Below are 13,599 nucleotides of genomic sequence, written 5' to 3'. Positions count from 1 at the left end.
TCTTTGGGAATTCTAAGCTTTAAAACATACTTTTTCTTTTTAAATCTTGCATCAGTTGTGACATTATAATAAATAAATAAATAAAATTCTTAAAAATATGATATTTATATTTATATTTTAATTTATAATTTATGTTTTGTTAAAATTAATAAATTTTTTATATAATTTATTTTGATTGTGACATGTCTTGTGACTTCCAAAATTGGACATGTTTTCTTTACGGTGCTTCATTGAATTTGTGGTGTAGGCTATCTGTATTAAAAAAAAAAATTTAGAATGTGTTTGGTAGAAAGAAAAAAAAAAAGAAGAGAGAAATGTAATAGAAAAAATAAAGAAAAGGAAAACATCTAAGAAATGAAGTGAAAATTTGATTGTTTAATTTAAAAGAAACAAGAGAAAAATAAAATAAAAAATTAATTATTTTTTTAATAATCACAAAACAACAGCACGATATCCACACGATTAACGTTCTAATCGATTGGAGTTTCTCTTGATCGATTACAAAAATCATTCCGGTGGTTTTAGAACCGCCAGTAAAATGATGCTAGGGATTCAGAAACTACCAATTTTTTTTTTTTTTTTGTTTAAAGAATTAAATAAAAAATAAAATAGAGCTTAGTACAATTTTATAATTTTTGAAAAGCGAAAGTAATCTCTTACAAGTATTGCGGCCAAACTAATGACGTCTAACTCCTTTGGTTGATGGGTGTATAAGTTATTATAAATCTTTTCCTTAATTGCTAACTTCAATTTTGATAAGGTCAACTTTCTCATTATTAGAAAATTATTAATTCTTATGTTTTTCTTTATTATTTTTACAAGTTTAGTTTTTATGTACAATTAATGTAATGCTAAAGATTAGAGTAAACGCTTAGAGACTTTAGTATGAGACTTTTTTGTTGGCATTATAATGTTTTTTGTTGATAAAAAAATTGAAAAATTTTACACTTGTCAATCAATAAAAAAATATAATAAATATAACTTTTAAAAAAATGTTACAAAAAATAACAAACTTATGTATATATATATATATATATATATATATATATATATTTATATACATATATATACATATTAATTTATAATTAAATATTGATGTAAAAAATATATTATCTATTTATGGATTTTTTTAATCCATTACTGTCGGTGAGTGTAGAAAATATGTTTCCCATCAATTTTATTTTCCACTTCAAAAAGAAAATGTTCGAAGAATAAAGAATTAAAGATGACATTAGTTGTACATATGATACTATTTCCTTATTATTTAAGAATACAAGCGAGGTGGAGGAAATAAATGTTCTCTATTATACGTTCTGTCTGTAAATTCTCTTTACTACTGTTTTGGGAGAGAAAAAAAAAATATTTTTAGTTTAAAATAAAATAAGCAATAAATTTTAAAAAAAATAAAATATTTTTAATTATTTTCTCTTAAATTAAAAATTTCAGGCTATTTTGTCGTCTTAATTTTACTTCCTTTGTTTCAAACATAAAAATAAATTACTATAATCTTTTTATATAAGGTTAGAGTATTCGCAATGGTTATATTTTTAAGAGTGCGTCTTAAACATAAGCAGCTGCTTTTTTAATTGAAGAGAATTTAGGTGACATTTTTTGTTGCATAATTTTCAGCATAGTATCTTATACATAATATTGTTGTTTACTATGAAAATTGATTCAATCTTAGTAGCACAAATAAAAGTGAATATTTTATAAGTTGTTTAAATTTTTACTATTAAAATAAGTTATTCTAAAAAAATTGTCATGTAATTAGCATACTTTTTAAATGATGCACAATATATGTTGTTAAATCTCATTTAAAATTAATATTAAAATTATATATAATTATATGACAATAAATTTATATTTATATATTATATCTATAATAATATCTTTTGTATGTCATTATTTATAACGTTTCTTATAATATAAATAATTTATGAATTATTTAAATATAATGCAATAGTGTTATCATGATTTGATGCAAATGGTACAAAATTCCGAGCTTGCATTCCTGATGACACAAGTTAGACACCTTTTACAACGATAAATCTTACGTTGATGAACATATTTATTTAAAATTTTAATTAATTACTAAATAAATAATAATATTTAATTTAAAAATCCTTAACATGTTATTAATTTTCTATCTCATAATTATAGAATATTATTCTCTATTTATCATTTTTATTCATAAAAAATGATAGTGTAATATTCAATAAAACGATATAAGATATTTAAGAAACAACTTGGAAAGATGGTGTAGTATTCTCTAATCTTATAGGGACAAGGGGTACACACTTTCCGCTAATTTTAACCTTTTACGGAAAAAAAAAATGTAACAAACGATTCTTAATTACGAAGACTTAAAAAAGAAAAACTATTTCACAACTGTACGGGAGACAAGATGAACATGTTCTAATTTGATTACACTAAGCTTAATACGTAGGTCGTGTATATATACAATGAATTCAATATAAAAATATAACAACGCCGTAAACTATGTATGGTTTATGGAATATCAATATATTAATATCTTAATTAGTAATTTTATTTATAAAAAAATCATCTACTAAATGATTTTGAAATTAATAAAATTAAACCATCTTGACTACGTACGTATTCAGGTAATATTGATCACAAATCTTTTATAAAGAAATATTTAAAGTTTTAGTAAAAATTATAATTATAAAATGCAGTTTAATTTGTACTTTTTAAGATTTGCACAATAAATAATAAAAAATATTTTTATATAAATATCTTGTTAAGTTTTATTATGAAATGGTATTTTATATATTAAATTTTGAAGGAAAAAAAAGGAATCCTTGAATGTAGGAATCTCCATGCTGTGCTGTGCAATGATTATATTGGTGAATTATGAAAGTTGTTATTTAAGATACTAGTGTCTTTAATTTCCACCTAAAATCCTGAACCATAGCCTTATATGTTTCCTTTTTGATACATTGATATGATGGAATGAACTGAGACGAAAACTGATGCAAGATTCAGTGAATACGTAGACATTCCTGCTGTGCTGGCAAAGGAATTCATGGCTTTCATTTGCTCAAACCTCAAAGACATGTCAGACATGTTCGAATGAAGATAAGGTTTAAAAAATGTAAGGATTAAAGCTACACATTTAAGACAAAATGCCGAAAGCTGCATCAACTCACTCACACTCAACAACACCACCACTCAATCCACTTGTATATTTCAAACCCTCAAATCATCCGCTTAATTATTTCAACAATAATTTTTAATATAATTATTTTATTAAATTTTCGGTAGACCAATTTTATAAATTATTATCAAATTTAAAATTATTTCTTACTTTATCATATAAAACTGCTAGGTTAAAATTTAATGCATTGAATTATTCAATATTCTTAAATAACTTAATCTCTTTCCAATATATATAAACACACAAGAAGAGATCAGAATATTATAAAAGCAACTTATTCATCTTTATTTTTATTTTCTTTCCATCAAATAGTTGTAACGAATAATTTGTATTTAATTTTTAAAATTTAGAATTGGATAATACAGAAGTAAATTTGATTCAATCTAATATTTATTCATCCTATATTCTTTATATATTAGTTATATTTTAAATGTTGGTTAATGAGAATTATCTCTAATAGATACAAATTAATTTTTAATTGTCAGATTTAGAATATCATATAAATTATGTTTATGAATAACCAAAAAAAAAGTCACATTTTAAATGTTTAATAGATTTTAATGACATGATATTAATATATTTACGTGGTGGTTGACAAGATTACAAAAATTGCTATCATTCATGAAACTTTCCAAGAACAAGTGGATGAAATAGTTGTTAACAAAGATATTTGTCCCAAAACAAATACAATCGCAATAGGTAGGAGTTGGAGAAAGGAAGAAAGCTAAGGAAGATTTAGTTAACTTGAAAACTGAATTTTGGAGGCTTAAAAAAATAGCCTTGGAGTCTGAAAAGACTGAACTTATTTCTAAATTCAAGGATGCAAAAACTAAGCATGGAAATTTGAGGTTTGTTATCGGTGAATTTTTCGAAAATATTATTTGAAGATTTTAAACCCTAATTTAGATATTTGCATTGTAGCCCGTAACCTTTTGGTTTGGGATGGCAGTATATATATAGGGTATTTTTATAAAGTTAAATATTTTACTCCATGGACTACAGGGTCATATATTCAATAAGGTAATTAAGATTAATGTCTAGAGGTCCCAAATTTATAAGGCTTCTAAATTTTTTTAATAATAGTATTATTTATATAAATTAATTTTAAAAAAATTAATAATATTTGATATAAGACCTAATATTTTATAAGACACATATTTTAAATTTTTTATATCTTTTATTTTTTTATTATTAAAATTACTTAAAAGACAACAACCCATTTATTAATTTTTGTAAATGAAGTCACTCAATACTTAACAGTCATTACTACTTACTTTTGTCTTTTACAGATGACAGATTTTCAACATCTTTATTTCTTCTCTAGTCTATCTCTTTCTCATTCTCTCTTGTTGGGAACATGCCTAAACATCTTTAGGAGAATAAATTAGTTTTTGATATGAATATGTTCCGGCCAAAGGGTGGACTAGGGATTTTTCCTAGGTCAAACCTCAAAGGCAGAGCATTCAAAAGTGTAATCTGCATTCTCAACTCTAGGGTTTTTAGTTTTATAGTTTCTCGTTCACGGGCTTCATGGGCCCCGAGAATATAGGGATTTCCCTTAACCGTTCTTATTTTAAAGATACTACGTCAAACACTGGAACGATAAATCGGATCGCGACTGACTAGGCCCATTCCAAAGGGGGTCTAGTCGGGCTTTAGCCGAGTGGGATGTCGGCCCTGAAAGATTAGAGTGGGGGCCGACATGCCTTAAACTATCATGCACTCTCAGCCAGAGGCCGAGTAGGTCTTTAAAGGGAGGGGGGTGTCGGAAGAAGACCGAAAAGGGTATACACATGTGTCAAATCGGCTATAAACCGAGCGGCCCTTAGGGAGCCGGTCGAGGTGATGGCGAAGTTATCGTAAGTAGGGACATCCTTTCGGTATCCGACCGTGATGGTACACTTGCCTTCCAGACCTGAGCCATTTAGGCGAAAAGGCTTAAGAGGGTCGGTCTAGGATGCGGTCAAGCTATCGAGTAGGTCTTTAAAGGGAGGGGGTGTTGGAAGAAGACTGAAAAGGGTATACACATGTGTCAAATCGGCTATAAACCGAGCGGCCCTTAGGGAGCCGGTCGAGGTGATGGCGAAGTTGTCATAAGTAGGGACATCCTTTCGGTATCCGGCCGTGACGGTACACTTGCCTTCCATCCCTGCGCCATTAAGGCAAAAGGGCTTAAGAGGGTCGGTCTAGGATGCGGTCAAGCTATCGTCGGTAGAAATGTCTTGTCGGGACCCGATCGTGACGGCACACTTGCCTTCCAGCCTTGAGCCAATATGGTGAAAGGGCTTAAAAGGGTCGGGATCCGACTCGAGTGGCGCTTGAGGTGTTGAATGTCTAACGGTTCCCAAGGCCTGTCTCTTCGCCTTACCCTTGAAGAGACGTGCATTTATTGTAGCGCCGTCGCTTGAAGGGAGACATTATAACAGTGCCACGCGTCAGTTGGTGCGCGTTGCAGAAGCGTTGGGGGCCCCAAAGGTCAGGGGACGTGGCGTTTCACGTGCGTCGTTCCCCACGCGCAACTCTTCATCTCTATAAATACCCCTTTTACACAAATTATTTTACCCTTTTGTCCCCTCATTTTTCTTTCTTGCTTCTTCTCCGGCGAGCGCTTTTCTTTTTCTCCGCCTCCTCATGGTGGTTTTGAGGCATTTTGTAAAGGAAAGGAAGTGTTTTTTTTGAAATCTTGGTAGGTACGCCCAAATACTTATTGTGCTTAGTAGTTGTTCTTTGTCTGTCGCTGTAGTTACTTGGTTATATAGGCTTTAAATCTATGGAATTGGTAAATTATAAGGAGGTTTATGAATGGGTGAAGGATGATGTATTAAGGTGTGAGTCTTGTATAAATTCTTGGGCTACAATGGAAAGTTTCAATAATGAACATGTAGTGAGTCGTGGTTCTGATAATATCCTAGTTTGTGAGCCTTGTGTGGATAAAGAGCCAATGTGTATAAGTTCCGCCTCGGAACGTTTTACTTTTTGTTATGTTACCTTAGTTGCTAAACTTAAGGTTAGGTGGCCTCTTACCGAGTGCGAAAAGGGAGTGCTTAGGGCCTTGAACGTAGCCCCGACCCAATTCCACCCAAATAGTTGGGCCTTTGTTAGGGGGTTCAAAATTTTATGTTCCAGTCTCGAAATAATACCGAATTCTAGTAAATTCTTTTATTTCTTCGAAGCCCGTGTCTCCAAATGCAGTAGCTGGGTGTCGGTGGGTAGTGTGTCGGGTCGAGGCTTACTATCTCTATTTCAGTTGTCCTATAAGGACTTTAAAAGATCCTTTTTTCGCATTCGGTGCCTACCTAGGCATGAGGGTTTACTTGAGGGGTACCCTCTTTTCTGGAACAAGCAACCGATCTCTTTTGGTGGGCTAAATCCCGAGTCACTCCCGGAGAATGACCGAGAGGACGTTAAAAAACTCGAAGACCTGAAAACCCTTTTCAACACCGCGAAACTCCTAGATCTAGAAAATAGGCCCCAAGAGTTGAAAATATATATAGGTATTTGCGCTTGTTTGAATGTTGAAATTGTTTATTTCGTCTTTGGCCTTTGTTCTTATTATTAATTGTTGGGTGCGCTTTTTGCAGATAGAATGGCTAGCTTGGGTACTCGTGAAATGATGAAGTTATGGAAGCAACAAAAGGCTTCCCAAGTCGCCGGCGTTGGCGAGTCGGCCACCGAGAGGGTTGGCGTGGCCGAGAAAACCGTGACATTGGCAACAAAATGCGGGCGAATCCCCACACAAACGTCGCCGCGAGACCGATAGGCCCATCTCGATAGTCAACTTGGAGACTATTGTGGCCTTTGAAGGAGATAAAGGCGACACGGAGGTCCAATCGGCTGAGAGGACAATCAGTGCATGCCTTGGCAAAAATTGGGATCCGGTGGATCACGGCGCCGATCGTGGCGACGTGGCTTCTTTCTGGGACAAAAAATTCAATCACAGTGCCCATATTCATGGGACTGACCTGTTGGAGGGAGACCGTAGCGACTTAGAAAAAATGAGTGCTTTCTCAATCGCCAAAGGGGTTGAGTCGTTGACCAATCGCCTGTCGGCGCTATCACTTGCCAACGAGGACAAAATTCGTGGACTAGTGAGGGAGACTAAGTTGCAAAGGAAACAGATTTTGTCCCTCGAGGAGAGCCTAAATAAGAGTAAGGCCGACTTGAAGTGGGTATCTAATGAACGTGATAAGTTGCTGGAAGGCCGTCGTGTCTTCGAGGCATAAAAAGAAGCGTGGTTGGCGGAGAAGGTGGCGATGGAGAAGGAGTTGGCTGAGACTTGCTTGGCCCGAGACAAATCGTTGGATGCCGCCAACATCTTCGAGAACGACCTGTCTCTTATGAAGGTGGAAGTTGAAAAACTTCATAACAATCTTGAAGCAGCCAAAATGGACTCTCTGACGAAGTTCATTCAGGGTTTTGATGCGGCGACCACTCAACACAAGTTTCTGTACGCTGATATTGATACTGGGAAGATGGGGTATTTCAAAGAGGTCGTTAATGGGGAGCTTGTTGACCCTCCAGAGGACGACTGATCTTGAGAGCCCAAAACTTTATGCTCGCTTTCATGTTTTAAATTTCTGTTGTATCTCTTTTATAATCTTTGTCGTGTTTCTTTTATAATCGTTGTTGTATTTCTTAGAAACATTCATGAAGCACGTTGTCTTTGCGTAATATTGTGTTTGCTTAATATCGTGTAAATTCGTAATCACCTTTCCATGATAAGAGAGAACTCTCTAAACGCAAAAAAATTTTCTAAGTTAAAAAGGAATGTTCTTCACAAGCGACTGAAAATTTTTCTAAGTTTAAAACAAAATCTTACGAAACCAATCAGCCAAATACCGCATTATATACGCAAAAATTCTCCCATGCATTGAACGAAGAAGTCGGCCAAATTTCGATGCCAGATTTGAACGCAAAGAAGCGCAAAAAATTTTCTAAGTTAAAAAGGAACGTTTTTCGAGAGTAATTCGCCTAAATTCTGAATAATAGAGAATTTTTTCCAAAGGTACAATGAAAATTTTTGATTTTCCATGTGGTCGCCCATCCTCCGAATCGCATAATGTGTGAAACTTTCTATGTTAAAACGTAACCACACGGTCCTCCAGGTTCCGATTTGAATAATGTGAGAAGTTGAAACGGGTTTTAACCACGTGGTCGCCCATCTCCCGACTCAAATAATGTAGGAAAACTTCTAAGTTAAAACGTAACAACATGGTCGCCCATCTTCCGACTTGGAATAATGGCCAAAACGCCGACTCCAAATAAAGTGGAAAATTTTCTAAGTTTAAGTGAACTTAGCTTAGTGGTCGGCCAAATGCCGACTCAAAATAATGTGGAAATTTCTCTGTTTAAATGGAACTTGGCCACATGGTCGGCCAAACGCCGATTCATAATAAATGAAAAACTTTTCCAAGTCAAAACGAAACTCAACAAAATAATCGGCCAAATGCCGACTTAAATAAAAATGGAAAATTTTCTTAATTTTTAAATGAAACTTAGCCACATGGTCGGTCAAATGCCGACTCAAAATAATGAATCGAAAATTCTCAAGTGTAGATGAAAGCTTCAACCAAGTGATCGACCGATATGAATCGGCGGAAATCCGACTTAGACATAGTGTTGAAGAATGGAACTTTGGTTTGAGTAATCATCCAAAACCCGAATCAAATGATGAGAAATTTTTCTTAAAAATAAACAACTAAGTGATCGCCCAAATGCCGAATATGTATGATAAGGAAAAATTTTCCAAGTTAAAAAGATTTAATTCAAGTCGCCGAAATTTCGAATACTACTTTAAAGGACCATTTATTCAAGTGAACAAGAGACTTAAATCAAGTCGCCCACGATCCGGCTATATATGGTAATGGGAAACTTTTCTAAGTTAAAGAGACCTTTTGAATACGATCGGTCAAGTTCCGATTCATACAACAAAGTAGAAAATCTCGATTCATATGATGAGTGGAAAAGTTGTAACAAATTTTGCGAGGCGATCCGAATCATTTATAGGTAATCGTCCAAAACCCGACTCATACGTAAGAATTTAACTATTAAAAATGGAAATTTCACGAGACCAGTCGGCCCAGGTCTGACTTATATAATAAATGGAAAATTTGCAAGTCGAAAGTGAAATTCCCAGATTCAATCGGTAAAATCCCGACTCATATAATGAGTGGAAAAATTCAAAGTTTTGCAAGACAATCGCCCGAATTCTGACTCGTTTTTACGAGTGGAGAGTTGCCAGTAAAAATAATTCTTCACAAGGCCAGTCGCCCAAATTCTGAATTAATACGGTGAGAGGTCCGGATTCCGACTCGCTCAGTCAGATTTTAACCGATCAATCACGAGTTTGGTCTTCGAGTTATTTATACTCGCCCAGTCGGATTTTAACTGATCAATCACGAGTTTGGTTTTCGAGTTATTTATACTCGCCCAGTCAGATTTTAACCGATCAATCACGAGTTTGGTCTTCGAGTTATTTATACTCGCCCAGTCGGATTTTAACCGATCAATCACAAGTTTGGTCTCCGAGTTATTTATACTCGCCCAGTCGGATTTTAACCGATCAATCACGAGTTTGGTTTTCGAGTTATTTATACTCGCCCAGTCAGATTTTAACCGATCAATCACGAGTTTGGTCTTCGAGTTATTTATACTCGCCCAGTCGGATTTTAACCGATCAATCACGAGTTTGGTCTTCGAGTTATTTATACTCGCCCAGTCGGATTTTAACTGATCAATCACGAGTTTGGTCTTCGAGTTATTTATACTCGCCCAGTCGGATTTTAACCGATCAATCATGAGTTTGGTCTTCGAGTTATTTATACTCGCCTAGTCAGATTTTAACGATCAATCACGAGTTTGGTGCCTTTAAAATAACACATGTTAGAAGTCATGAAAGAAAACAATGGGATGATATTTATTAGAATTGAAAAAGTGGTGCCTCGTTAAAAACCTTCTGAGCAAAAACCCCTCTTATTTTTACGGGGAAAAAATACTAAGTTAGGAAAAGAGTGCACCTAATACAAATGGAAGAAAAGACTAGCTATAGTAGAAGCGTAAGTTTGTAGTGTTCCAAGTTCTCGGTATCATCCCTCCATCCAGCGTCCTTAGTCGGTAAGCTCCCTTGCCGACCACAACATCAATTTTATAAGGACCGACCCATTTAGGTGACAACTTGTTCCTCATCTGAGTTAGCTGAGCGCGCTTCAAAACAAGGTCTCCTACAACGAAGTCTCTTGGGGCGACCTTTGTGTTGTACTTGAAAGCTGCTCTTCTCTGGGCTGCTACTTGATTTATCCTTGCTCTCTCTCTTGTCTCCGTGATCAAGTCCAGGTCAACTTGTCGTCCCTGGTCAGATTCCTCTTCAAAAAAAGCTGTAGTACGTACCAATAGCTATGCAATTTTAATCGGGATCATGGCGTCTGTTCCGTATACTAGATTGAAAGGAGTGTCCTGGGTCGACGAATGAACAGTTGTGTGGTATGACCATAGCACTCGGGGAAGCTCCTCCACCCATGAAGCGCCTGAATCTTGGACACGCTTTTTGAGTCCCGAGAGTATAACTTTGTTGGCCGACTCTGCTTGACCGTTGGATTGGGGGTGTTTGATAGAAGTGAAAGTCATTCGAATACCGACTCCTTTATAGAAATCGCGGACTCTACTACTTGTAAATTGTCCCGTTGTCGGAAACAAGCACTTGAGGAACACCATACCTGCACACCATATTTTTCCACAGAAACACCCTTACTTTCTCTGCTGAAATGGTTGCAATTGGTTCTGCCTCGATCCACTTGCTGAAGTAGTCCACGGTCATTATCAAGAATTTCAACTATCTTACCGCGATCGGAAATGGGCCGAGAATATCAATACCCCACTTGTGGAAAGGCCAGGGAGATAGGATTGAATGTAGTCGTTCAGCCGGGGAATGGTGCAGGGTTGCGTGCCTTTGGCATCCATCACACTTTTGGACCCAATTGACGCAGTCGTTCCTCAAGGATGGCCAAAAGTACCCTGCCCGGGCAACTTTATACACCAAAGCTCGGCCTCCGATATGACATCCACACATACCGCTATGCACTTCATCCATCACCCTCTGCGCTTGTGACATGGTCAAGCACCTTAAAAGGGGAGAGCTAAAACCTCTTTGGTACAACCTTTCATTGATGACCATAAACATGGCTGACTCTCTTTGTATCAGTGACGCTTCTTTTTTGTCCTCTGGCAACTCCCTCCGTGTCAGGTATGCAATATAGGGTCCCATCCACGAATCGAGCTCTTCTTGGATGAAAAGGACACTCTCCTGTGGCTCATTAATACTCGGCTGAGCTAGGGTTTCTTGGATGACCGACCGAGTGGCTCCAGGCTTCTTTGTGCTTGCTAACTTTGAGAGGAGATTTGCTCTCGAATTCTGCTGTCGCGGTACATGGTTAAGTGTAAACTCTCAGAAATTTTCCGATAGGAGCTTAACCTTTTCCAAGTACTTAGCTAGTTGAGGGTCCTTTGCTTGGAAGGTGCCGGCTACTTGCCCCGTGATCAGCTGAGAGTCACTCCGTGCTGACAAACTCGCCGCCCCCATTTCCTTTGCTAACGCCATGCCAGCTAACAACGCCTCATATTCGGCCTGGTTGTTGCTTGCTCGAAATTCAAAGCGTAGTGATTGTTCCAACAAAACTCCTCCGAGACCTTCCAAGACGATCCCTGCTCCACTTCCTCCAAGGTTCGAGGCTCCATCCACCGATAGGATCCATTGCGTCTCTCCGACACTGTCCTCGCCAGCAGGTGAGGTCAGTTCCATTACGAAATCAGCTAGCGCTTGAGCTTTGATTGCTCCTCTCGGCTCATACTTGATGGAGTACTCCGATAGCTCTATAGACCACTTCATCATCCTTCCTGCCAAGTCGGGCTTCTATAACACTTGCCTAATTAGATGATCAGTTTGGACTACCACCTCGTAGCTCTGGAAATAGTGTCTCAACTTTCGTGCTGTAACCAGTATCGCAAGAGCCAATTTCTCAATCTTCTGATACCTCGCTTCTGCTCCTTGTATGACCCGACTCACGAAATACACAGGAACTTGAGAGCCTCCCTGCTCTTGGACTAGCACCGCACTGACAGCTCGGTCAGAAGCTGATATATAAACCAACAAAGGGATATTTGGCCACGGTTTCGTCAAGATCGGCGGCGACGCGAGCGACTTCTTCAGCTCCAAAAAGGCCTCCTCACACTCGGTCGTCCAAGTAAAGCGGTCATTCTTCCTTAAGCATTGAAAAAGCGGGAGGCCCTTGTCAGCTGCTTTTGAGAGGAAATGCGAAAAAGATGCCATTCGTCCTGCGAGTTGTTGCACCTCCTTCACTGTTGCTGGACTCCTCATATTGATGATCGCCGAGCACTTATCGGGATTTGCTTCAATGCCACGATGGGTTAGGAGGAAACCAAGGAACTTTCCTGCTTGGACCTCAAAGGAACACTTTTCGGGGTTCAACTTGAGCTGAAACTTGCCTATGGTCTCAAATAGTTCCTGCAGATCATCTAAATGTCGATTCAGACTCATTGATTTCACCACCATGTCATCCACATAGGCTTCCACGTTCCTACCCAGCTGGTTCACCAACACTTTGTCCATCAAACGCTGATACGTTGCGCCCGCATTCTTTAAACCAAAGGGCATGACCTTGTAGCAATAATTGGCTTGATCTGCGATGAACGCGGTTTTGTCCTCGTCTGCCGGATGCATTCGGATCTGATTATAACCCGAGTACGCATCCATGAAACTTAACAGTTCATACCCCGACGCGCCATCGACCAGGCAATCTATATTCGGCAAAGGGTACGAATCCTTTGGGCACGCTTTATTTAAATCAGTGAAATCTGTGCACATTCTCCACTTTCCACTGCTTTTACGTACCATCACCACGTTTGCAAGCCAGGTCGGGTATTGTATTTCTCGTACGTGTCCTGCCATTAATAAATTGTTTGTTTCTTCGACGATGGCTTTTCATTTTTCCTCCCAGAATTTCCTCCTTTTCTGGATCACCGATTTCGCGCCTGGGTCTATGGCCAGCCTGTGGCACATGAAGTCGGGGTTGACTCCTGGCATGTTTTTGGCGTGCCATGCGAATGTTGACATGTTCGCCTTCAATACCTCTATCAGTTTCTCTGCGTCCTCCGGGCTTAGGGATGTACCAATCTTTACCTTCTTCCCTTCCATTATGGTCACTTCTTTAACGTCCTCGACATGGGCTGGTCGGCGATCGAAATGGCTTATTCTGGGGTCTAAATCGACGAAGTGGACCTCCTGCTCCACCTGTGCAGTGTACAGTCGCCTTCGCACCTTTAAACTATCCCCGTAGCATTTCCGGGCAACCTCCTAGTCTACTCTAAGGACTCCCACTGTGCCGTTTGGCAACGGATACTTTACCTTC

The 13,599-nt window shown here is 37.5% G+C and overlaps 1 protein-coding gene across 1 annotated transcript; it reads right to left on the bottom strand.

The window, feature by feature from the left end:
- Positions 1 to 11,618: 11,618 nt before the first annotated feature.
- On the bottom strand, positions 11,619 to 12,062 carry LOC145958680 (uncharacterized). Its single transcript, XM_083076192.1, has one exon. The coding sequence runs from the start codon at positions 12,060 to 12,062 to the stop codon at positions 11,619 to 11,621; it is 444 nt and encodes a 147-aa protein (XP_082932318.1).
- Between the last annotated feature and the right edge of the window lie 1,537 nt (positions 12,063 to 13,599).

The sequence above is a fragment of the Cajanus cajan genome, chromosome 6, assembly GCF_000230855.2.
Source record: "Cajanus cajan strain Asha chromosome 6, NIPB_CcT2T_4, whole genome shotgun sequence".
Taxonomy (NCBI): Eukaryota; Viridiplantae; Streptophyta; class Magnoliopsida; order Fabales; family Fabaceae; genus Cajanus; species Cajanus cajan.
This window is presented reverse-complemented; position numbering and strand designations above follow the sequence as displayed.